This window comes from Zonotrichia leucophrys, chromosome 3 (assembly GCF_028769735.1).
Source record: "Zonotrichia leucophrys gambelii isolate GWCS_2022_RI chromosome 3, RI_Zleu_2.0, whole genome shotgun sequence".
NCBI classification, from domain to species: Eukaryota; Metazoa; Chordata; class Aves; order Passeriformes; family Passerellidae; genus Zonotrichia; species Zonotrichia leucophrys.
The window spans coordinates 41,189,746-41,217,443 of NC_088172.1; the positions used below are offsets into that span (position 1 = coordinate 41,189,746).

Genomic DNA, 27,698 nt, shown 5'->3' on the forward strand with positions numbered 1-27,698 from the left:
AAGGATGTGCTCTAATTTCTTAAATGAGCCTTTTACAAAGCCTTATGATTGACAGCATGCAGGTCAGGTGGTGATTCTGTGGAGAAGCTGGACAAAATTTCTGCACTGATAATGTCTCATAATAAGTAGCTGAGATTAGTGCAGTATTTGACAGGGGGTTGTTTACTTTTATTTTAGGGCTGAGTTTGGCTGTATAAGTCCTGCAGCATACAATTGGATACACCACAATGTAGCTCCTCTGCCAAAATTATACAGAGCACATATCACTCTGGAAAGAACTATCCATAACCCCTTCCAGTCATCTCTACATCCATGCCAGACTACTAACCAGGACAGGATTGTAATTTTAGTCTCACACAGCTTGACAGTAACTGGGTTTGAAGACTGCAGAGGTTTTCTCCTCAACTTGCCCTTTCCAAAAGAATTACAGCTCCCCATTAGATTTCTACATGGTTTCAGTCTAGCAAAAGGATTGTCGTCTCCCAGCTATCCATCTTCACATGATAGGTTAAGCAGAAGTCGATTTTGCCACCTGAAGAATGTGAATAAAATAATTTACTACTTCTTCCCCAGGGCACAAAAATTTATGGTGGCATCAGCAGAGTCCACACCTTCACCAAATGAGTCATGGAGACACTAATGTTCCATTACTGCCAAAAACAACGTGTTTTGGAGCAACACAGCTCCTGGGAACAGCCCTCCCCCAGCTCTCACCATGTAGCACTGCTACTAGCACCTTGCTCTGCCTCCATGCCCAGAGTGGATGTGGGAGGAAGGTGACTCATGAGATCACTCTCACCAGCACAGAACGGGTGCAGAGGCAGATCCAAGATCATCCTTGTGGCAGTGGTCACAAGGGTTTTGAGGATGAGAGAGAAGTGAGAATGTTGATTCTATGTTCAGAATGCTTGATTTATTATTTTATGATATATATACTACATTATAACTATACTAAAAAGGAATAGAAGAAAAAGTTCTCAGAAGGCTAGCTAAGGTAAGAATAGAAAAGAATGATTAACAAAGCTCTGTGTCCCGGCAGAAAGCGAGAGCAGCTCTGCCGTGAGTGCTCAGTAAATCCAAACATCCACAGGAGACCAATCACGGATCCACCTGTTGCATTCCACAGCAGCAGATAACCATTGTTTACATTTGTTGCTGAAACTCCTCAGCTTCAGCAGGAAAAAACCCTAAGAAAGGATTTTAATGAAAAGATGTCTGCGACAATCCTCTGTTACAGCCGTGATTTTGCCACTTCTATGAATCTGCTGCCTTAAACAACTACCTGTTTTTCCTACACTGGAAGCCAAGAGGAAAACACACAACATTCTTTTAGGAGCATGGAAAAAATAGCTGAAGAAAACACAAAGCATTTACATTGTTATTTAATGCAATAAGTCTTTCAGATACCATTATTCAGTGATGGGCTAAGTACAGAGCCTCCTGCTATCATTGGCAATGACACTCAATTAAGCTGAGCACATCTAAATTATGGCTTTTAATTAAAATGAGGCAACATCTAAGATGGCACCAACATGTTTAAAATTTAATACATTTCACACCAGATGCTGGAGTCATCAACATAAAAATCTGTCGACAACATGTGCATTTTTAAAATGGAAAAACCTATTTTTGAAATGTCAAACACCCTAAATTTATAGTAACACATGTCAGGGGCCTATCTGGCTTGATGAGCTTTCCATTTCACTATTCACAGATGATAAAAACCTTTCTGAACATGAATTTTTGTTTTTAATTTAAATAATTATTTATTATCCAAATCTTACAAATTGAGAGTTTTCCCAACAAGGCAATTTAGAGGTAAAAAATGTAATTTTCATGAAAGATTGAATTTTTTAATGTTTTAATTTTTTTTTTTACTAAGGAGATCACTTGTCTCCATTAACATTAAATCTTATATATCTCATTGTCCATATGAGTATGAAATCAAGCACAAAAGTCATAAAATCAGTTTATGGGTTCTTGGGTAACAGAAAAAGAGAATCCTCCTCTTCAGCTTCTTTTTTTACCTAAATGGCATGCTGGATGAAGAATTAAAACATTTTCTTAAAGATCTTAATTTTGAAAGCCAGGTTTTCTCTTCAAGCCAATATCATCTACTCTGCAATGAAACCAAAACAACAATAAAAGCTAGAGCAAAACCAATCAGATCTACAGAAGATGGGACTTTTGAGGTCTAATGCTTCTGGACCAAAATATTGGGTTGTGACTTTTCTCTTGTCAGTGTATCAGCTACCACAGAGATAGAAGCCATCCTTCTGCCTCAGCTTTAGTGTCTCATAGTTCCTACTGATGACACAAACAGGAAAGATGCAGGAAAATCTCTCTTCTCCACGGAACCTGGTGAACTGAACTACCTTCTTTCCTACTAATGCTTCCCACAACACAAACATTTCATTGTTTGCTTTAGAATGCACTAGCTTTCCAAGGAGTCGACAGCAAGTAATGAGATTATGGACATAAAACATCTAGACCAGGATGTATACTATTAGTTTGGGAGTAAAATACAAATAGATGCCATTCAGCTAAGCTGATTCAGTAAGCAGCAAATAATATTTAGTTCTTTGGGATGAAGTATCATGTTAAGGATAAATGATGTTCAACTCTGGGAAGCTACTAAAGAATACAGCAGTACTGGGAAATGATGCCACCAGTAGTGTCTACAGATTGCTTCAGTTTATCCTTTTTCTTTAACTAAAAGAGCACAAATGTTTAATAAATCTGAGATGATACATATATTCATGCATATATTTTCAGAGGACAAGCCATATTTGTGCATGAAGGAGAGCTGGCTCCTGCAGCTGGAGCCTTGCCTCTGTGTATATTACTTTCTTCAGTGCCACTCTTACCTTCCTTAATCAAACAAACCAGCATGAAACAAACCCACACTGTTGGTTTCATGTCTTGCTCTTATCATTCATCATCAAATCTCCTCTTCTCAAATAAGCTTATAAAAAATGTAAAAAATTGCCTACCACAAGCTTTCATAATTGAATCAAATATACTAGATCAGCTGGAATAAATTTTCTGTCCAAAATTTGTAGTGAAAAAACTAAACAGCAGCATTAAAGAGTGATTTTATACCACTACAAATGCTGGCCTAATATTTATTTTTCATTCTCTTGGATTTTTCTCTAGTTTACCTGACATACTTCTACTTTCCTGTTAGAGAAGTGGTTAGTATGCAGGATAAATAATTAATATTTTAAATCTTTCCTAAAAGGAGAGAGAATAATAAAAAGGATTTGCATTTCCACCTCCAGGTGCACAAATGAAAGACTTTTCATTGACTTTTGGTAATGTGACATGTATTTACATGCCATCATTAAGAAGATAATACAGGCTTGTCTTTCCTTCCCTGCATAACACCATCCTAGCCCGGTTCTTGGATGAAATCACCTCACTGATGAACTTGAAGGAAGCTGAAACCATGTAACACAGCAATAAGTTGGCACATGTAGAGAAAGCATTTTGAAAGGTCTGTGGCTGTAATACAGTCCTTGGACAAAAGTGTGCACACATCAAGAGCTCAGGAGCAGTCTGATTCCTTGCTAAAAAGTAGTTTTCCTTTAAGCACTTCATGGCAAGGACCAACTTCCTTGAGGGCAAACTGAAAATTGTGGATTAAAGTCTCCCAGTACTGTAAATATCACATTTATTTCAATAAACACTCCTGTATTTCATTATTATTTATCTTGGCAATAAAAAGCATTCCTCACATTACCACAAGACACTGCAGGTACATACACTTTAGTTATAATTGGGAAAATGGAACCAAGGATATGTTTCTTCACAGCTTAAGCTGTGTTTCTGTGTAGGTTCAGAAGTTGAGTGACACATAATCATCCAGGCAAAAGAAGAGTCAATATGAAAGAATCTGGTAATGGACAAGGTGCCTCTCATTTCACATAATTCTGCACGTGACTACTCATGTTTTATTCACAAACACCAAAAGTCTTTTCTGGCTCTGGAATTAATATAGGTAGAACATATTAGGAAGTATGGGTGTATAGCCCTGTTGTCTCAGGGACAACACTATACTCGTGAATCACAGTTGTATGACAAGTTTGATGGGAAAAGTTCACAGAAAACAACCAATAAAAAATCACTTTTTACTATCACAATTTACTATCTAAAATGGCAAATATGTACAGCATGAAAAAACATGATGTTCTTAAATGTGAATTAAATTATTATAGAATAAGTGTCCTAATTTGATAATCATTCAGATTCAAATAAAGGACATAAATTTCAGAATGCATCATCATCATCAATCTATTTTTTGCTGAAGTTTACAGTGAAATTTTCAATGAAACATCACTGATTCTAAAGCATAACTTTGAAGACCTTCCCTCGATTTTATCCCTGAAAAAGAAAATATAAACCTAAATGTGAGTTCTAACAGAAATCTCCTTTTCTAAAATTTCAAATATGTGTCAACCTGCTTTTATTTTTATTTTTGTTTTGTGTACTAATCAGAGCTGTAGTGTACAATTTTAATGTAATTTTTTATGCTTTGGTCATGAAAATTTATTAAGGCAGCTAGAACGCTGTAAGTACTAAGCATAAAAAAGTTAATTTCTGTTCTGAGTATATTGATAAACAAAGTTTATAAAATATTAACTCAAATTACTTTTGCCCAGTTTTCTTTATATATCTCCTGGGGAAAAAAAAACATTATTATGAATTTAATTTCATTTTCATACCCACAGTTTATTATTCTTGAAGAAGAAAAAGCCCAGACCACCTGAAAAATGTTTAAACCATTGCTTTAGATGAAAAACTAGAATATACCTGAGAGTGCGTATTCGCCTTTTAGACTTTCGCTTTCTCGGATTAGGAAAGCTCCTTCCTTGTTTACAGGGTACAACAGTTGTCTCTCGGCATCTGCTCGTCTGATTGGGCCAAAGAACCATCTGAACAAATAAAAAACATTAATTTTACTACTCAGTGAAACATACCAGGAAGACAGTTTAGCTTTTATAAACATGCTGCATATTTACTAAGAGATAATCTGTGCTATGTTAATTAAATGTCAATAGTAGGGGGGGAAAAAGCCAACAAGAACTACAGAACAAATTTATTGCTAGAAAACATCACACATTTGAGTGAAATCTGGATTTTATTGCTGATGAAAAGTCTTACTGCTTTAACGGCAACAAGCATTCAGAAGTGACAGACGGGCCTTGTCCCAGAAAAAATCACCAAGAAAATTTGCCAAGGCTACAAGGGCAGAAATTGATGCCAAATCTATTGATGCCACTTGAACTAGGTAGAGGTGCAGGTATGTGCTAACAGCCCAACATCTTAAAAGACAAAAGATCTCTCAAACTACAGAAGGGCTCTCAGATTCCAAGGTGTAAATCACCCTGCTTCCCCATTCCACTGCCACGTCAATACCTCAAACGAGTTACTGGCAATTTTCAGCTTTGCTGCTTTTTCACAAACAAAACCAGTGTATCCCTCAAGTCACCATAAAAATCTCTGCACCTGTGTTCTGTGAAAATCTACTCTGATCTATGGTTTTTAAAACATTTTTCCTCACTAAATCCTGTAGTTCACAAAGGTTTGTTCAAGCAAAAATTTTAATTTGCTCCTTTGAAGATAAGATTTAGCTCTCTTGCTGCTTTGTGCTGAGTTTAAATTAAAGATAAATAAGATAAAGATGAGTCGGCATTTTTAGCTGGGGTGGTGTTCAGCTTCCTTCCAGCAAACATGCAAAGCTCTTTCCAAGATTAGCTCCACCTCTTATTTGAAGCAAATTATGATAAATAGGTATCAGAAAGATGCCACAAGCTCACAGGAGAATTCCTTTTAAATTAATCATAGCTAAAACCATTACACAAACTTCAAATATAAATTAATGCACCACAAGTATGTTGCCTACTTGATTTGTAAATTACTAGTGAAAAGTATAGACAGAGTCATCAACAAACTATTTTAGTATCTGCAAGGCTTGTAGTCATCAAGAGGAATGGAGGAAATAAATGAGAATATTGGATGATGCCTTAGCTGATCAAGCATGAGTACTGAAAAATGGGTTTGTATTAACAAAGAGGAAATAAAAAGAGGCAAATGCAGACAGCACTAACCCACTCTGAATATGCTTTATTAACAGAAAATGAAAAAGAAAATTAAAGTCAGATTTTTCCAGACCACATTCCTGTCCACTGAGTTGAAGATGATTTGGATAAAATAGGTCTTGATACATATTTGGCAAGCAAAGTAATCTCACTAGAAAGCTGTAATGTGTTAGAAGTAATTTTAATTAGTTAAATGTGTTCATTAATTCAACTAATTAATTTAATTAATTCTTTCATTAGACTGCAGAAAACTAAGTAATCAATAAATGTTCAAATCCTTGACTAAGGTTCTTGTCAAAGGAAGGAGAGTACAAGTTCAACTGTATTCAAGTTGCAAAGAAAATCTGTCTGCCCTAAAATCTAAATTAGAATCTTTCTGAAATTTCTAAATATACCCGCTCTGAGAATAACATCTGAAATCCAACAAACTATATGAGACAAAAAAAAATATATTTGTCTCCTTGAAGTATTAGTTATCACTCAATCATGTCCAAAGTGACTAATCCTCATTAAAGTGTATAAGAAGTAAGTGTTTAATTTTTTGTGTCCTTTCTTCTTAGGTTACAAGGATAGTACCTTTTCAAAAAAATTTAATTTTGTACCAAACCCAAAAGAGCTTCCAGTGCATTGTTAGCAAGACTGGATTTGATAGCCCCAGTCAAAATACAGTCTTTATGTGACTCAACATTTGAAAATACGGTGTTAGTAACTCAAACTTCTAAAGCCGAAAACTTGAGGGGTAATAAAATCTATGCAACTAGAGGAAACTGTTGGTTTATTTTGAATATATAAATTAATTACTCTGTGTATGTAAAACCATGTCTTCAATATAAACCATGATTTGGGAAAATAATATGCACATAAGTACATCACATTTAGGATAATTGTGATGATTTCAAAGCATTTGATTTCAAAACATTTCAGCTTATGTGCTTATTTTTATTAGGCTGGAAAAACTTCACTTAAATAAATATGAAATTACCATTAAAGTTTATATGGAGGATATATAATATGTAGGTTCTGACTCCAGATAAGCCTAGCAGTCAAAAATATCCTAACTTGCAAAATAATATAATTAGAGCAACAGTATTAGAGGAGGTAAGTGTAACTGAAGCAATTACAGAGGGTGAAAAGTGGATACATATTGAGTATTACCTCATTTGCCTGGCTTTATATGATCTGATTAAAATGTTTCAGAAAAATACAGGGAAAATTACTTTTAATAGCACTTGAATATTTGATTCTTAGTTCAAAGCCATTTGGTTTGCAATAATAATTATACAGTACCAAAAGTAATACTGAATGTGAAAAAAACAATCTCTTCACTTCAAAGCAAATAATTTAATTTGTTATTCACTTTTTTTTTTTTAACTAAAGCACATCTGAATTTAAAGTACTATTTTCAGTGTAATGGAAGTTTAAATTCCTTTTATAAAGCGTGAAGAGCTTATTTCGATCTCTAGCAATTGAACTTCTGCTTCAAAAGGCTTAATATTTTACTTCATCCAAAAGTGCGTATCTTAGAGGCAAAAACACTCTAAAAAGTAATAATGAATCAAAGTAATTGCTCACCACGAGATATTGCTCTGCAGGATAGGAAGGTCAGACCAAAACAACACCCAATCCTCGGTAAATCTATTCACATTTTATAGCTCAAAGACAGATGAAAGTTTTAAAACAGAACACTTGGAAAACAAGAACTAAACATGAAGCACTATCCGCTGAACTAGTTAAGTAACTTCTCTGACTTCATTGCAGTGTTTTGGCACCAGACAGTCCAGGAGAAGTTTGAATAAGCAATTCCTACACAGTATCAGCCTGAAATTCAGCTCACAGCCAGGCCACTTTGGTGGCCTGTCGGTGCTGGATCAGTAGATTACCAGGTATGGCACAAATGAGTGCATTCAGACTTGGGCACAACTTTCCATTTCGAGTAGGAGCTGTCTGGCTAGCACAGCAAAAGTGCTCTTCTGTCAGCAAGACCCAGGAACATGCTTTCTTGGCCAACACTGCACTCAACACCCCAACTCCCTTTTAAGTGTAGGATGCCAGATCTGGTTTTTGGGGATTGTTTCTAGCAGCTTCCTCTAAATCCCTTGCTCATACCATCATTCATCGCTATCGGGAATATGTTCATTAAAAATTCCAGGGTACTTCCGGGTCATTTTGGCCACCACACATTGGATGACTTTGGAACCAAAAAACATAACCATATAGGTCACAATTACACACATAGTCCTCACTTGTTGCAGATGATGCTCAGTACTGGAATACCAGTGAGATTTGTTGTGGCTATTGAGAACATAGCAATCACATTTGTTTTGGCCATCAGTTCCACTAGCACATTTATCACCACCATGTCACATCACGGATCATAGCAGGTTTTGTCATGGCATGTTCCCTGACTGTGACAGTATCACTGCTGAGACCTCTGAAGACTTTCTTACAGCCAAGGAAATCTTCATCTAGCTGAATGCTGGTATTTATACTTGAAGGGCAATTTTCTTAAGAAACAGACATCACATCACCTTACACTCATTCCTGCCAACCTATTCAGCCCAGTTTGAATTAAGATGGAATCATGGGCTCAGGGAAAGTTGGTAGTGCTACCTGGCTCCACCACTGCCTTTCCTGAGAAGCTTTCTGTCTTCCATGGTGCAATGTACTGCTGATCTCCATCTAAATGTTAAAGCCTCATTTTCCTGGCTTTGCTTTCTGTCCCCCTGTGCTTTGCTACATAAAAATCTGCTAAAATAAAAATAGTCACTCCTATTTCTACACTTCTTATAGCAGGAAGATATGGCAGGAACTTTCAAGCTGGACAGTAGAAGAGAGGAAAAGTAACGTGGGCCAAGACATAAAGCAAAGAAAAATGTGGAGGCAAAGTTCTCCAATGCTGTATCCCTGGCAATATTTCCACTGCCTAGTAACTTGCTTAGAAAAGGACAAAAGCCCCAGTGGGAAAAAAAACCAAACACATATATCCCCATAACAAAAAGAAAGAGTATGCAAATGAATTTTCTTCCTTCTCATTAATGCAAAATCCCCCTCTGATAAAATCTGCGCAATGCACTTATCTGAAATAGAGACTGAAAATGTTGCAGATCTCAACTAATCTGGGAACTATGGACTTTTTCTGTCCCAAAACTAACTCTATCCAATACACAGAACTAATCCCCTCCCAAAAAAAGGATTCCCAGTCATGATCCAGATGAAAATGCTCTCAGGGGAAATAAATTTTTTGGCAGCCTGCCATTCCTTGGAAACCCCTTTCATAGACCCCACATCTCCCTACATTCCACCTCTCCTCTTGGTCTCTCCTAAATTGCTAACATGCTAAATCCTGACTCTAACATAAGGTGTGTGCTAAGCCTTAGCCAAAGCACTCCACTCATAGGCCAGACAAAATATTTCTTTCTTACCCATGTCACTCCCTGGGTGACATGGGTAAGATGCTCACGACCAAGCTAAACACTGACCCTGAAATAACATCTGCAATCTTTAACTTTCTTGGAAATCTCAGCAGATTCCTCAATGCTCATTTGTTATTCCCACTGAAAACCAGCAGAGAAAATGATCCAGAAGTTTTTCACCCATTTCCTTTAAGGCTCACCAGTTTCCCACTTTTACCATTATTTAGATTTAATATGTACAGGAGAAAAGTCAGAATTAACTCTACAATGTCATATCTGAAGTCACTGAATTTCCTTTAATAAGTAACTGTAGCTGGGATATGGGGAAATTATTTCAGTTTTTCATTCAAGTTGCAGGACATTGGAGGTAAGATAAGACTAAAAAGCAGAGGTCTATGACATACTCCCAATTTTGTTAATATTCACTTAAAAGCAAAAGCCCTGAGGGCTGAGTCAGCAGTAAGGTACAACCACACATAGAAGCCGTGATCATTACAACAGCAATGAAGAAGGAGGAAAGGGGAAAAAATGCTGAAAAATAGCAAGGAGAAACAGAATGAATAATAGCAAATAAGTCACATAAGATTTATTTTCCAAATTTATTGAAGATGTTGAAATGAACAACACAATCCTATCCTGGATCAGCCCTTTGTGGCATAAGGGCATCTTGCTTCTCGCTTTTCATAAGTGCTTACAACTGGGACTTACTTTCTCATGTTGGGGGAAGTCTCTTGAGTCTGCTAAATGTCAACAGCTGAGAGGGTTTGTTGAGATTCCTGCAGTTCTCAACCTGAAGTCTCCATTAGGGAACAAATGGTGCTGACAAAAAGGTTATCTGGCCCTCCAGAAGATTAGCTGAAGTGTATTAACTGTGTCTGTACTACTAGGCTGAAGAGAATAGGTTTCTTTGATGGAGAAAAGCAAAGAATTACTGCATTTAGAACAAAATTCTTGGGTGAAAACAAAAGAAAAAAAAAACAACAGATACTCTCTATACTGAAACCACATATATCCCAGCTTCTTCTGGAATGAAGAAAGCTTGTGTAAGAGCTAAAACAAATATAGAAAAGCTCCATCAGCATATGAAGTTTACATTTTAGATGCCTCAAAATCTACTGTCATAGAAAGCTGTAACTGCACACTGAAGTACTTCAAAGTTAGGAGATGACAATATTAATATTGCTTTCATGGCATCCACTCAGCCATTTTCAGAAGATCCACTGTGATACCATCTTTAATTACATGGTCATATCCAGTGCTCCCTACAGTGTTAATATGAGTGCTGCCCACTGAATAGCTACCTTCTAATTTGTTTTGTCATTGCATAGATAGAGTTCATTTACTGTTTTAAACAATTTACATTGTTTAGAATCTGCTCTCCATGCCAGTTACAAAATTACATGTATGGCTTCTTTCCTAGCAGCCTCTATTACAGTGTTCATTACTGTAATTTCCAAATGCTCTACAAATATTCATTAAATTCTTTTTGTGGCTCTTTTCCTTGTAATATACTTTCTGCGGTGAAGAAACAGCCCAGAAAGGGACTAAGGGAATATGAAAATACCAGGAGTATTTTCTACTAATTTTGGATGTCCAACTTGAAAAGTCCAGGGCCTGCCTTTCAGGAATTTAACATTTTGCACAATTTAACAGTTATTTGGACAGCGATAGTGGCATAACTTTTATGCCACAGAAGACAAGGAGAGATGCATGGAAAGCTAAAGAGACAAAGAGAGAGAGATCCTCCAGGGTCTTATTCAATTACTTTCATCATATGACCACCCTGTGACCATTGTCCTTACTCAGCACATGGAAACCTGAACAGGCTTGTGTGCACCACTCTTCTCTGCTTTCATCCATGTGGGACAAAGAAGGCTGCTGAACCAGCTTTTAATCCATGCCAGGTTTGCAGTCCGCTGTGAGTAAAGAATAGTGCAGAAACAGGGGCAGAGGAATACCAAGGGAGTCACCAGCAAGTCCTCTATATGCTGACAGGAAGACTCCTGGCACTTTTGGGTTTTCCCAAAATATTGAAAATAGAGAATGAAATAATCAAATTTTAATAATAAATTCAGTTACTGCATATAAAATATAATTTTATTTTCAAGACCTTGGTTATATTGAAGCAAAGTTTTTTCAGATAGCAAAAAAGCACACCCTTTTAGTGCACCAATCTTCCCTACTAAATATCAAGTCCTTTCTCCAATGCACATGAACAAAAGATTTCTTGTATTGTTCTGAGCCACATTTTTTGCTTTCAGGCAGAGGAAGAGGCACCCTGTGCCTTATCAGTGCCTGGTATCAATTCTGGAAAATTCATACACAATCAGGTAAAGCCTGGAAACTTAAAAGCAACTAAACAAGCTCCTCTGATAGAAAATATTAGGTTGTTTTAATTATAAGACTAAAGAAGTAATAGCATTGCCTCAAGAGCTGCTTTTTCAAAAAACTAGGAAATATCACTGCATAGATTAAAGCCTTCCAGGTGTACCACACGTAAGAAAAACATGTGCTTTACAAATGGTGAGGTGTATGCATGAAGGAGAGAGTGGGAGACGAGTGCTGGCTGATTCAATTTTTCCCTGTATAGTCTACAGTGAACCTGATGACAGTTTCCAGGGAAAAAAACAAACCAAAACAAACAAACAAACCAAACCAAAACAAACAACAAAGAACTCCCACAAAACAACAGCAAAACCAAAAAACTCCAAAACATATGAGACAAAACCAACAAAAAACAGAAAAATCTTTAGTCTGGATAAACCATAAAGATGAACACTTGCTGGCAAGATTCCTTTCAAGAGCATTTTCAAAACCACAAACCTTCCTATAAATGGCCTAAGAATATAAACAGTGGAAATTCGGGGATTTCTCTAGGGCTTGCAGACTCTATTTGGGCAGAATCCAGAAAACCTAAGATTGGTTTTCAGGCAGAGCCCTTCCTCCTCACTTCTTTGTACAGGCATGCCTGGGATAATTTTTAATTCTGTCTGTTCCTCACTGTCATTTACTATCAGGTACTGAAGGGTACATGGAAGGACAAAATTTACGAGAAAGGAATTTAAAGCTAATGGTAAAGGAAGTCACAGGACGTTACAGGAGGAAGGGAGAAAACAGGACAGTAGAAATTCAAAGCTGAGAGAACCATAGAATTAGCAAGTGGATGGATTGAGAGAAGAAAGTCAGAGTTAGTAGGCAATGATGAGAAAAGAGACGAAGCTGAGGACTGCATTCAGTGCCCAAGGGCTATAGCCTGCTGCTGAGCTACTGCACTGTTCAGCAAATGCTGGTTTTCATCTTACCCTGCTCCCACAGGGAGCCTGGCCTTTGGCAGCCATTCCAGTCCTACTTGGGAAAACAATTTTACAGAATATCTCTTGAAACAATTTCACAGACTAACTCTCACTGTGAGGATTGCTCTACACAGATATTTTCTCTGTCACTTTCTTAGTTCATCACACCACTCTTTTTTGTACTTGCCAAAAGAATAATTTTACTTTAGTTTTCATCATGTATTTATTGTCTAGGAGTCATTGCTTTAAATCTCATTCACCAAAGCACTATCAGGAAAAAGTGAGTCAGGAGAGGTTGTTAAAAAACATTAATATACCAAAACTTTTCTCTGTCTAATAAGATCTGAGATCTTAACACATTGCAGAGAGCACCTGACTTGGAATTGAAATAAAAAAACATTTAAACTGTTTATGTACAGTGACTCAGCACAATTCTGATTACTTATTTACCACAATAAGAATCCAATTCCCTCCAAATAAAACCAGAAATTCAAGTTTTCAGGAACAGCTATGTCTGGCATCACACCTAACCTTTGGCACCTACAATGAATTTGCTTCATACAGAAAGAACTGAGTCACGCATATTGCCCAGAACCCTGTTGTTGAATAACTTATCACAAATTAAAATAAAGGCTCTTGTGTGCATTCTGTGTGGGACTTGGAGCTTCTGAATCTTTTCACAGTGGATAGAATAAGTTTGTTTTTCTTTCCACAGAGAAAACACAGAGCATGTGAATAGATGTATATAAAATAGTTGTGTACAAAAAAGGCTCATTTCTACACCACATAAGCAGCAGAGATCTATCAAAGCAACAGAGCAACTCTGGTTTATATTTTTAAAAGTCTGTATGTTTGAAAGTGACTGTCTGTTGTAACACGCTCTAAGTTTTGCTGTATTTTCCACACTTTGAGATCAACATTGTGATTTTTCTTTGAATAACCATTACAGTGTGAAATACAGTTTTGGAAAATAACAGATCCCATTTTGCTCTTGGCTTTTGGATAACGTTTTCTTAGTGTTCTTGTCAGCAGATATAGCTGACTGGTCGGTGTTTTTCCAGAAACACTAAATTTATGTTAGATTTGAGAGATTTTTATTGGGGAAAAGGCAGAATATAAGAGGAAATAGGAGAAGAGGCATAGAAGCAAAAAGGAAAAGAGAATTAAATTATACTTCTCCATCTATTTTCTAAACAAAATACTACAGTTTAATTTGAGAAAGTACTCCATTTGAATAATTTGAAAATTTAAAGGCTTTTTGTTTCTGTTTTCAAATAGAAGTTCCAACAAAATATTACCCTCTTTTTTTCCTTTTAATTTTGTTCAGAAGTGATTACATTATCTGAACACAAGACAAAACCAAGCAATACTCTTCACATTATTTCAGGGCATATTTTGATTTCATACAAAGCTAAAATGAATTCTTTGCTTCTCTCTTCCAGGTGGAAGGAGACATTTTTCCTTTCTCTCGTCCCATTCATATTGGAAAATGAATATGTTCACTAGAACACAAGTGACACATTCATCTATGTGAAAGGGGACCTTTAGCTAAAACAAGGCAATTTAAACCTATGTTTCTAACATATTATAGTCACTATCTTGCTGGAATTTACAATGTGCATAGATGATTAAATTTTGCAACATGGAAAACATAGCACTTTAATAAACAGAGGCAATATTTTGGAGACTGGATGTCTCTAAACCTACCACCAACATTAGACATTACTTTTGCTAACATTTCTTTGTAGCAAGATGAAGGTTATTGCCAGAAAAAGTCTTTATACTTCTAGACTGAAGGAGCAGATTTGCCACACTTTAATTGTGTAGGGCCTTTAAAAACAGATGGTTTCAACTTACTAATCACTGACAACTGGACTGTAACACTGAACAGTAGCTTACTCCACACAATCCCAACGGCTGTAAAAGTAAAACTCTCACATACCCTGGCAGACTGACCTTATGTGTATCTGAGACACAAAAGGAGCCCCAGGCTCCACTAACAAATCACTGGGGCAGAGATGAAGAAACAGGAGATTACTTTCTCATGTGAAGAGGGCAACAGATGTGTCAAAAAGGACTCTGAGCGCCTAAAGTCCCCCCTTGGTTTTGGTCCAAGAAATATATTCGTTTTGTGTTGCACCACTGTTTTCAGCATAATAAATAATGAGCTGTGCCCTAAATAAAGGACCCTAAATAGAGCACCCTAAATAAAGGGCCTGTCAGGGCTCCACAGGCTTTTACAATAAAGCAACTGTGTGGGATTGTTTAGGTAAGGGAAAATTCAATAGTGAGTAAGTTGGTTTAAACCCATCACAATGGCAGGCATTTCCTCTTCCAGTCTAAAGCAAATTTACTATCTTCCAACATAAACACCAAGATTACTTGTGTATTAGTCTTAAAATCTCTGACATTTTGTGTGTAAACCTTTCCCGCAAGGACACGGTGGACCATGACTGTACTGTCACCTGTTGTAAGGGATTATGAATAATACTACATTCACTTTTCAGTAGTTGATAATGGCAGCTGACCACACTGAAAACGTGGAAATTGACTTGCTTTGAGTCTGCTGCAGGATGACAAATCATTGTACCTTTGGCTACTCTTGCACTCAGTAATGACTGGAAGTGACTGATTCTCCTGTAGAAATAGTATAATAAGGCCAAAGGCATGAGCTATGTAATTTAGCACAGCTCACCCAATACTGGGTTCACTGCACAACAGAAAAGAAATCACAATGTGATAGCATTAAATTTTGGAAATATCCATAAATTTATCTCATTTTTTGACTCTCTGTTTGGCTATTGTGTAATTAATTTTAACATTTGTATTCATTAATTCATTATATATTAATGAATATTAATATTCATTAATATTGTATTAATTCTCCACAATATTAGTCACCTGCATGCTGTATTATTTAATCTACTCTGAAGTTCTTCTGTATGAGAAAACAAACTAGGTGAAAGTGATATCATATTGCTTTTTTTTTGTTTTAGTTACACAAGTCCTATTTAAGAGATTAAAGTCAATTGTCAATGTTTATTCTCAGTTGTAGTTTTGCACCTGAAAAAGGGTTCCGTTGCATTTAAGGCTTGTTCTGAAACAACGACTTGCATTTGGAGTCAATGAAAGGCTACCACTGTCTAACATCCATTGCTTTATGATTTCGGGTGTGAAATACAGCCATATAATCACCTCTTTAAAAAAACCCCCAAACTTACAATGCATTCTTGAGACCCTATTTCTGCTGCATAGAGTCTCTCAAATAGCATTGTAAAATCTTGCACCAATGTTAGTAGTACCTGTATACATTTGTACTTCCACACAGATATAATATACTGTAAAAGTAGCAATAACTCTGCTGTTTGTAACCAAGGAACAAAGTGGAAATCTTGAGGTAGCCTTAATGTTAACATGGTACAGAGAACACAAATAACATGAATTGATTTAACACCATGGGAAACTCAAATAGACAAGAAAATTTTCAATCATACATTCACTTAAACCATTACAGCTTCCAAAAGCCCTCAATTGATTTTCTGGAGAAAATCCTTCCAGAGAAAATATTTTCTTTTCGTACAGAGAAACTCAGTACAGGAATAATACAGAAACCCTGAGAAACAAATAGCCCCCGTGCCTGCCCAAGACACTGGTGGCAGAGCAGACATCTTCATCCATTTTGTGGAGAGCTCTCTCTTGGAGTTGGGTTCACACCTCAGACTATTGCCAGCAGTCTGGTGGACTTGTGTCCTCTGCCAGGTCAGCTTTCAGTGGAGAACAACCAGGACACTCTGTCCCAAGAGGGATTCATAAAGAAACTGTGCAGTCTGGAATCCTCAGGTGACTCTAAGCCAAAGGACAGAATGGTTTTGACAGAATTGTCATGGGGGGACAAATTACTTAAATGAAGGGCCTTCCACCTTCCAGACTAACCTTTTCAGGGTGACAGATGGGAAGGGTGACACAACAAAGATACTTTTGACTTCCATAGGTAAAGCTGGAGCACATCAAACTCCACATCAGTTGTATATTATCAGACCAAGACCCTTACACAGATTTCTTTTGCAAGAGATTACAACACTGTGTAAGATTTATGTTGTCATCACAAGAAGTTTCTGGGTGATTTTTCAAGCATTTTAGCTCTGTAATAACAAGATCTCATTTTCTCTTTTCTTTTCTTGCACATTTTCAGAAAACTAATAATTATCATATTATTATAATCAAGTTGTTATTCTAGAACAACATCCTGAACCCCCAGGTTTAAATCTTTATCATTCACATAGTCTGAGCTTGCCTATCATTTCTGGGTACCTCATCAGCTAGCATGACTGAGTTTATTTCTGGTTATTGTCTTTGTTAACATTAACTTGTCAGTTTTGCTGCCTGTGTGTTTATCTCCCTCCCTTTCCTTGTTGGCAAGGTCCTCAGATAATCCTGAAAAAGAAATGTTGCCACACTCCACATGCCATTCTCTGTGGGTGCAACTGAGCAGCTCCTCCTCTTCACCACCACCCTCCTCGTGTGCCCCTCAGGTTTGTCTGCATGGTCTTGTGTATGGCTCCCTTCACTACACACCCTTAGAGGAGCAAAGACTCCTTCTGTCTTACAGAAACTTCCCTTACAGAAACTTCCATTAACTGAAAAAAATCAGTAATTTCAAAAGGAAAACTGGGGTTGGTGAGTTCTCAACACTTCTGAAATTTATGGTACATATTCATTCCCACATGTGAGTCTTAAATCTCCTTTTTTCTCTTCTTTTATGGTGAGATTTAAAAAGCTGTGCTGCAAAATTTTTATTCTATAAATACAGGAAAAAAAATTTAATTAAGTAAAAATATATCTAATTTATTTAGAGAAGACAGGAAAAATTCTTACTGACATTACTGCAGATAAATTTATAATGTACAGTGTTATAGAATACTCTGCACAAAAGTAGTGGAATGTCAATTAGTGCAATCCTTTATGGAGCTATCACTTATCACTTAAATCACTGCTTTGTTTTTCCAGTTTTTATTGATTAAGATTAGTGTACCAGCATGAAAAAAGTATGTATTTCTATGTGGTTTAAGTGATAGGGAAAATGAATACTTTTTCACTATCAATATTTTGATCTTCTAAAAAGCTATTTCCAAATTATTTCTAAGCCTGTCTTCAGAAATGCAAAGCTGTAAATTTCCATTCTAATTGCTTATAACACTCATGGTTTTCTTTACACAGATACGAATTGAAAACCTGAATGTCAACATTTAAGAAAATTCTTATGTAAAGAAGTTTAATCTTTTATTTTTAGTTTTAACACAAGAAGGGCGTTCAAATATATCCTATATATTATTTTTAAAAAAAACCCTGAAAATTTAAAAAAATAACTGAAAACTTTTCCTCTTACACAGAATAGTAAATATGTAATAATATTTTGTCCTTTTTTAAAAATATCATCCAATAAATTATATTCATTCTCTGCTATGCATACCTTGCTCACATAGCAAAAAAAGAAACCAGAACAAAAGACAAGAAACAAGAAAAAGAACAAAACAAACAAAAAACAAGAAAAAGAAAAAAAACATTTTACTACAGAAAAGCATCTGAGTCTGATGAATCATATTTTCTTTCCTAACCTCTTTTAAAATTAAAATGCAGGTAAATTTTGTATTATCTAAACTATACCGCCAGAAAGTTGCTCAGTATCAAAATCTTTGCAGTGTCTGCTACAGCCTCATGTTGAAACATAATGTCTTCAGAATTATAACAGGATATATTCTGGATTTAGTACTGCATCTTTGGTAGGGAGCAAAACAATGGATGGATAAGTCTGTGAGGGTGAAGTCATTGATGGCTGCAGCCTGGGTTGACTTAGAGGCATTAGTGTAGATGGGGCAGACAGATGAGATCTGTAAAGGAGCAGTCCCTGAATGTCACAGGGACCTGTGCAATGCTACCATTTCCTTCTGTGCCTATTTATTTTCAACACGTCTTTTTTTTGTGTCACTCATGACTAAGCAATCAACAATCTAGAAAAAAAAAAAAAAAAGAAAGCCAAACACTTGTTTAGAAATATAAAACTTTCTACAGGGATGAGAGGGCTTTTTGTGAGGTAGTTTTTTTGTCCTAATAGCTTGGTCCTTGCCCACCAACAGAAAAAAAGAGTTGTGCAGTGTCAACACCTATGGTTCTGCTAAGCAGACTTGACAATAGGTCTGTAATTAGATGTGGCAGTGATGTTCCCTTGACTTTGCTTATACAACAGTTCCAGCCCGTGGTGAAGTACAAAGGTAAGAGACCAAAGAAAGTAGATGGGCTTGTGCACTTTTCAGACAATCCTTTCTGAAAGCAATGGGGCTAGAGAGAGCCATTGGTTTGACCTTGTAGGGTATCTCTTATGTTTTTATGTCTTAATCTCTTCAGTACAGATAGAATCTTACACAAAGAGTCTTCTATAACCAACAGTGCTTTTCACGTAACAACAATTCTTCACAGAGATACCTGACCTAGTTTGTTTAAAATGAGCCCAGCTTTAGGATTTCTTAGCCTGGCTGAACTGTTGGTTGCCATTCCTCAGTTCTAAACCTGCTCAGAGATCACTCAGCTCTGCAGAGCTCTGCATTGTCCTGGGCAGAGAGCCATCAAAGACAGTTATTGAGGAAACATTGTACAATACGTGGAAAATGTTTTTGCCAACAACATTGCTCAAACACAACTAATCTATTCTAGCATGCACAATGTTTATTCCTACTGAGTCAGAAAAAAACCCCACCAAACAGGACTATCAAGTAGTTATGACCAGTATGTGGCCTTTTTTTTTTCCTTTTTTCTCTAAAAGGCACTGTAAAGGCCACCAAGCCTTAGGGAAAGCTAACTAGCTGTGTTTGCAGGATGTGTTTTAAGGATATTTTTTTGGTGTTCACATGATTCGTTGCCATATTCTTCATAAAAGGGTAATGAAAACTAGTAGCTAATGATTTAATATATAATACACTAATTTTGAATAAAGACAAGGTTTCTTGTCTTCAAGACATTTCTCAGAATTTGAATAGATAAAGACATATATGTTTAGAAAACCACATTGCCAGAAAATGAGTGACCTTAGTTAGACAAGTTTTCATGAACTGCTTATATACAATGCCATAACTCCTTCCACTTTTCTGAGCAGAGACACATTTTCTGAATGTGGATATGCACATGGATGGATAAATAGTACTTCCACTTGAAAAAATGTGTCATTATACAGTTTGGTAAACCATTTACTTCTGTGTTCAGTATAGTCTTCGAATATTTAAGAAATAAGGAGAAATTAGGTCAAAGTTTGATAAGTGCTTGAAGACAGCACTGGAATGCCTAACCATCATTAAAGAAGTTAAATAATTAATTTAATGGTCTTTTTGCAATATTTCATTGTTTGAATTCAAAACAGGCACTCCCAAGTCAAAAAATATCAAAACCATGATCTAGCTTAGCAATACACACTTCATCTCACAGGGCTGTATTGCATGATCTTAAAAATATCAGTCTTATAAACTTTCTCTACATTGTGTGTATGTACACATGTATGCACACACAAACCACACACCCCCCCAATGGATAAAGTATATAAATTGAAATAAAATATGGAATTTCACATGTAGGCTTTTCAATGTTTTATACTAAATGTATATTTTGGTGATAGACACCTTTTCTACCAAAAAAAAAAAAGTAAGAATGACTTTTGTACTTGGCAGGTTCCAAGAATGTGCAAACAAACTACTAGAACTTTGTGCAGTCATTTAGCAATGAACAATTTTTACAAGTTCATTTATTTCAGTACAAGGGTTAGTAGTGATTCTGGTGGTGTCCTTAGGAGTTTGTAGCTCCAGAATAAAGAGCTATGAGAGCAAGAGAGAGGGAGCACACAGAAACCACAATGGATTACATTCAGTTTTCTGAGGTATTCAGTAGAATCCAAGGTACCACTTTTAAAAAAACCTCTAGCCCATTATGATTGTAAATACCACTTTGAAAATGTCCCACGTGAACCAAGGAAACCCCAAAAGTCTGACTTTGCAGTAAGTCTAAAACAAGTCAGCCCAGTGAAAGCTTTATTGTTCTCATATAGTAACTGAAATTCAGTCAATGTATGAAACAGTTAAAGCTGAGACAGGTAACAGAAGGTGAAGGAACTATGGAGATTGACAAAAATAACCTACTAGACACTTCTGCTTTCAACTGGTTGTTTAAAAACCTCACTGTGGAATTGACTGATGAGGTTTCATTGATTAGGTCTGGGGCTCAGTTTCCACCAGCTGGGAAATACCCACATAAGATATAAGAGATAAATAATTTCAAAACTGAGAAAAGCTAAAAGCAATTGTTATGATCTTCTTTGACCCAATCTATTAGGAATTTGTATGGATTTGCTTCCCTCATCACAGCAGTCTTGTGTCAATAATGCTGGCATGAACGTGGCCTGGTTCAGAGCCAGGACAGAATACATGGAATGAGTGATGGCCAATGGCACCATGGCCTGAATCAGCAATGATGTGGATCGCAGGACCAGGGCAGTGATTGTCCCTCTGTGCCCAGCCCAGGTGAGTCCTGTGTTCAGTTTTGGACTGTCCCATTACAAGAAGGACACTGAGGTACTGGAGCATGTCCAGAGAAGGGCAATGAAGCTTTGGAAGGGTCTGGAGCACAAGGAGGAGCAGCAGCTGAGGGAGCTGAGGTTGTTTAGTCTAAAGAAAAAAAGGCCTCAGGAGTGATCTCATTGTTCTCTGTAACTAGCTGGAAGGAGGTTGTTGTGAGGTGGGAGTCATTCTCCTCCAGATAAATGACAAGAAGAGAGGAAAAGTTGTACCAAGGAAGGGATTCATTATTAAAAAAAAAAAATTTTGTGAAAAGGATTGTCAAGCACTGGAACAACCTTCCTGGGGAAGTGGTAGAATCATCATCCCTGCAAGTGCCCAAAAGGCATGAGGATGTGGCTCTTAGGGCCAGTGGCAAACACAGTGGTGCTGGGTTAATGGTTGGACTCTTAGAGGTCTTTTTAAACCTCAGTGATTCTATGATTTTATGATTGTGAACTGTCTTTCAATAAACAGACAACAGGTCCATCAGGATGGCAGGGGAGAGCCCTCTCCAAGAACAATCCATCTTTCCTCTATCTAAACCAGAATTCACGTCACTTCAATAGCGAGGTGTATTCTTTTAATTTTGCTTCTTTAAAATTAACTGCAGAGCTGGGCTGTATTCCTTGTCCAGAACAACTTGCACTATGTCATTTTCTTGTTTAGTTTAAACAACTGGCAGTAATAAAACAAGAGCAGGTGAATATGTTACTATGGCTCCTGTTTGTAGTGCAGAATAAGAGACACAGAAAAGGAGCACAGAGACAGGAAGGTCACACGCTTTGCCAAGAAGATCTATCTTTTAATTCAGATTTTGGTATTTGTCAAGTTGTTCTTTCTGATCATCCTTTTTTAAAAGTGCAAATTAAATTATGTGAGTCTCTCTCCAATAACATTTTTTGTTTTCTAAGTGCTATATGTCTAAACACAGAAAGAAGAGCATTCCAAATTCATGGGATGCAGCAGATACAACTTCATTCAAACTATCTTAGAAATGAAAAATCTGTCTGGCTCATGGTTTTGACTGCTACCTGTGACACAGAAAAAAGAAAAGCACCAAGTGCTCTCACAGTTGTTAATATATCATTAGCATAGTTTGTGTTTGCTTTTGGTCAGATATAATAGAAAATAATGTTTTCATGGTACCAGATTTATCTCCTCATGAAGAGAAAGCTCACTATGTGACTATGGTTTGTCAGATTAATGCTTCCACTCCCCAACTGCCTTGTCTCCCCTACCGCAGGCGAGGCCAGGAGAACACACCTGTCTGCAGAGACACTAAACACAATTCCTTCATGACCTCTCCCCCTGGCAGGTTGTTTTTGGTATAAGAAGTACAGCAGGTGCTAGAAGAGCTCAGCAAGGAGAAGATGCTTTACTGGTAAATATAAAAATGAAAGGCCTTGTTTCCCCAGTCTGTCCAAAACAGACTTCACTGTAGCAGGTGTGCACTTCTTGGATGCATTTCATCTTGTGCTTGGATTGAAATGTTGCAGCAGACAGAAGTCAAGCCATGGATTTACCTTTTTTTCCCCTATTCACACAGACTGCCACTAATTTCATCCAAGCCAGCCACCTACAAAGAGATCACTTAAGCCAAAGGAAGGCAGCAAAATGACATTTTTTTTCTTAGCAAGAAATTGTGTACAAATAAGAAGTGTTTGATTCTGATATAATTTCGTTCTATTATATAATATAAATATACTAGCAAACTATTAAAAATGCCCCCTTCAATTGTAACATACAACTTCTACCAATAACCTTTAGTCAAAGGAGAGCAACATAGTAAAGAAATCTCATTCTTTCTCGGTTCAGATAACCACGGATACATGAAAATTGCCTTTGTTGTGAATAGTGTTTATTTTTTGTTTTTCCCAGATGAGATATTGCAAATCCTTTCTGCCCTTTCCCCCTGACCTTGACCCACCTTATCAGCTCTACCTCAGTCATACCAGACAATCAGAGACACCCAGGAAGAAAAAAGAAGTTATCTAAAGAAGTTTCTTACTTTCCTTCTTGCTTTACTTAATTCTCTTTCTTACCAAGGAAAAGTAAGAAAAAAAAGGCATGCTTTTCTCCCTGATAAAAATTCACAGACACCTCAGCAAGGAGACACACTGGTCTGCTGCAGCACTTGTTGAGAGCAAGCAATGACCCAGCACTATTCTCTGCCAGCACCGACAATACAGTGTCAGATGGACGATCTGGTCTCTCACTGTCTCTATAAGAATATGTTGATAAAAGAGGGCCAGATAGATTTGCTTGTTAATACTCTTGAAGGTCACAGGAAAAACTGAAATGATAAGCAAAAGGAATTTGACTGCTCTGCAAGCAGCTCTCAAGCATTTATTTCCTAAATTTATGGAGTGGCCCTGTCATCTCTCTCTGTAGAACCTTTCATGCCCCTCTATTCCTTTGTTTCAGTGACTTTACAGAGTAGCCATGCATGTACTTGAATGCAATTTTTAAAATAGTTTCTACACAAACATGCTGAAATCAGCTGCTAAAAAATGTGATCAGTCTGGTTTTCTTCCCAAGCTTCCTAAGAGTCACACCATGAATTAAGTCTGTTTCTCAGAACAGAATAGCCAGTGTTACTTTATCTAATGAGATGGAGATGCAACCTGGAAATAAAATTCCTGTTGTCTCTGCAGATGCACAGAAGCTGGCTGGTGCTACAAAATGTGCATTCAATTAAGTAAAAGACTGTTGATCAACTGTGCCTGGAAAATATTACAAGCATAAAAACCACACTGCAAATATATGGTAAATATTTTGGCAAGTGAACATATATAAATATATGGCAGGTGAACACAAGACTGTAAGTCTTCCATTCTTTGTCAGTTCTGTGCTGGGACCACAAAGGATCCTGCCATACAGGATGCAATGATGCATTAGAAACTTTGCGTATTTCCACAACTGTCTATTTCATGGCCATGAAAAATTCGCCAACACCAAAGGGAATTAAAACCAAAAAAGAGAGATGAGAGAAGATAAACTCAGGTTGGGTAGAGAGAATGATTTAATCTTTAAATTGAATAAAAGAGATACTAGAACAAGCTTTTTTCTTATTGCCATCTTTAGGGAAAACAAATAGTGGCTCTTTAAACCATCAATACTTTTGTTCTTACTGTTTCACTAGGATAACTGAGTTGTAAACTACAGAGGGTGGGTGAAAGGGAATTCTTTGAGGAAATTGTAGCAAGGGATCTTCCAATTTGATAAAAGGCAAACAAAATCCTCATCTTGAGGATGAACAGCTCAACCTGAAATGCCTAACAAAGCAAAGAGGTCTAGTTTTATTTGGCCATGTTTGAGTTGGGATGACTCTTCAAATGACTCTTCAAGAGGTCCCTTCTGACCTCAGTTAGTCTATTGTTATATGTGTGTGGACTGACAGGCTTGTACCTATGTGAAGATCACTAAAACCAAGTGACTTAGAAAGAAATCTGAGAAAAGACAACATGTCTAGGCCACATTAATCTTGCTGTGAAATAAAAAGTTTATTTGGGAGAAATTACTTCATCTGAGAGCTGGAAAAACTCTCCATTGTTTCCTCTCCAGTGTTCTAACAATCTATGGAGAAAAAACCTTTTCTTGTAACTTAGTCTTTAAGGGAGAAAGGTATTTAAAAAAAATAAAAAACAATACAATTGATTCAATAACAAATAAAAAACCAGAGGTTACACAACAATGCACTTCAGCAAACTTAACTTTGTGTTTGAAGCTCTAGATATAGAAAGATAAGGACATTAGGAGCTGAGATCTTGTATAACTGAGAAAAATTACTTTCAAAGTATTAACAGCATGAAGAAATCTGATGACTTCTAAGAAAACTAGCTCTTGAAAGAGAGCAAAGGCCAACCTGAGCTAAATTAGAGCCTAACACCATTTATCTAGTGATTCAGAAACTGCCTTCCCTGTAGATTAATTTCTCCAGCTGGAAGAAATTTTTTGAACACGACCATTGAAAATGTTGTCTGCCTGAATACAGAAATAGAAACAGCTGGTCAAACTCTGGAAATTAAGGTCCTCAGGTTAGAGATTAATCTTAGAGTTGCCCTAAAATGCCTCCAGCAAAAATCCTACAGCTGATAAAAGACTAGTATAATCATATCTGAGCCAATTTTTCTAGCCTGTGGCAGTACAGTGGGCAGATCAGGTCGAAGATGATGTTTCAGGTCCAAATGAGATTTAACTGAAAGGCTGCATCACCATCCCTCTAAAGTCAACATTCATTCTGAGACTAATAATGAATGTCGCTTATGGCATTTCTTTACACAGTGATAATTTTTTCCAAAATACACCTCTGGAACTGCAATCAGACCTATTTCAGAAAACATTGACTTCAACACACAGAAGTAACTGTACAGTCTAGGCTGATTCAGATCTTACTCATCATTACTAGGGAGCCAAGTGACTGATTCTGTGAGATTCCTGGTCTATTTCAGAATATTTAATAAGATCTGGCATGCTTACAAGGGGTAGAAGAAGATAGGATGGATAATTAAACTCTGTGAAAATTTAATAACTTCATCTGTAGTCTGTTGTTACATCCACTTTTGCCCTTTGCAGTACTCGCTGCAGTTAATTTTGTCCTGAGAGTAGAGATTTGCCTCCAGAGAAGATGCACATAGTCTAGAAGGAGCCATTTGAAACTTATCTGCTAGGGACTCACCCATAATTTGGAAGAAGATGAAAAGGTGTAAAGGTAGCTTGCTTTAACTGATTAACTGGTAACTTTGCAGCTGGTTAAGCTGAACACATATTCAGAGCAGTGGTCATATATTTCTACTCTCTGGGTGTCATCTGATACACAACTTTATACAAATAAAAATAATGAACGAACACAGCAGTAACCAACTTATCTTCCCAGGTGATTTTTAAACAACTGATTAGTGTACATCACAGAAGGAAATTATTTTAAACAAAATAAAAACCCTCCACACTCTGCCTTCAGTAATTTATTTTCCTGTGGCCACAGTGTCTTTTCCTTGTCCATGGCAACTAGCGCTACCACCTGTAGGATCACCAGAGGCTGAGTGTGGCAGGGTAGTACCCAGCAAGAGAAAGGGCCATGAGCTGTCCCAAACCCATTTAACATGACAGAGAAGAGCTTCATTTTGCACAACATGAAATGAAGTAACATGTGTTACTCACGGTTCAGCTTCGATGCTCTGGTCAGCAGCAATGTAGTTGGCAGGGATGTAGCCCATGAGCTTGCGGCCAGGACAGACTGACCCCTCTGGCAGGAGGAGCTTGGCGTACCACCATCCCTCATGGGATGCTTTCAGCACTTCCAGCTTATCCCCAGCTCGGAAGCTCAAGTCATCCTCCGTGCGAGCATCATAATCGAACAGAGCCACAAAGTTGCAAATGTTTGCTAGCCCCTGGCCAGGCAGTGGAGGTAAAGGTTTTTCTTTTATCTTACTCTCTAAGTCCTTCTGTCCTGCTTGGAGTTCAGGTTTTACCACAGCAATGTTGGCAAAGACCTGGCCCCCTTTGTCTTCCTGTTCACCATTTGTCCCACAGAATAAGCAGGGAAGGTAACGCTTCAAACGGGGACAGTGCTTCCGGAAGAAGTTTCCCATCTTGATACTTTGTTGCTTCCTCTGCTTCTGCTTTTCTTTTGATTTTCCTGGTTGCAAGACCCTTAGACCAATTTTTGCACCATCCACATCTTATCTTTTTGCAGACTTCTTCTCCCCCTTCTCCTTTGGCATAAAATGAAACAACTCTTGGCACAGCTGGAAGCTTCTCTCTGGGTCCCACAGAGAGCTCATTACAGACGGCTCCCAGTTAGGGAGTGAAACTTAAACATTCAAGCGCCAGCACAGGTATGGAGGGAATTTTTCACTTCCTCTTCAGAAAAAGGAAAGCAACAAATCAGCTGTGCTGGGCTGAGCTCTGAGAACAAAGTGTGAGCCTCTTCTGTTACAGCAAAACAATAAAGCCAGAACATGTAAATAAGGAAGGCTTTTCAATTCCTTCTGCTCGGGATGGGTGTTTTCTTATCTCCGATGTGGTCTGGTCATGTGATCAGTGGTGAATGTCTGCCTTGGCAATGATTAACCAAACTGACCTGCCTGCTTCCTCAGCAGTCTGACGTGGACAGCTTGAATGAATATTTCCTTTAGCTCCCGGTTTGTGCTGGTTTCGGTTCACAGTTTGCTCCCCTGAGACTGGCAGACGCCCTCGGCAGGAGAGCACCTGTGGCTCCTGCCCTCACTCACACCCAGGCGCATTCCCTGCCAAGCACCCGCCCTTCAAACAAACACTACGGCGCTTTTTTTTTTA

General features: G+C 37.4%; 1 protein-coding gene across 1 annotated transcript in view; it reads right to left on the bottom strand.

Moving 5' to 3' along the window:
* Positions 1-26,992, bottom strand: part of FRK (fyn related Src family tyrosine kinase) — a 47,078-nt gene extending 20,086 nt beyond the window's left edge. The window contains exons 1-2 of the mRNA XM_064706893.1: positions 26,562-26,992; positions 4,813-4,934 (exon numbers count right to left, since the gene is read on the bottom strand). Coding sequence (XP_064562963.1) covers positions 4,813-4,934; positions 26,562-26,992 — 553 coding nt within the window. The remainder of the gene's footprint in view (positions 1-4,812; positions 4,935-26,561) is intronic.
* Between the last annotated feature and the right edge of the window lie 706 nt (positions 26,993-27,698).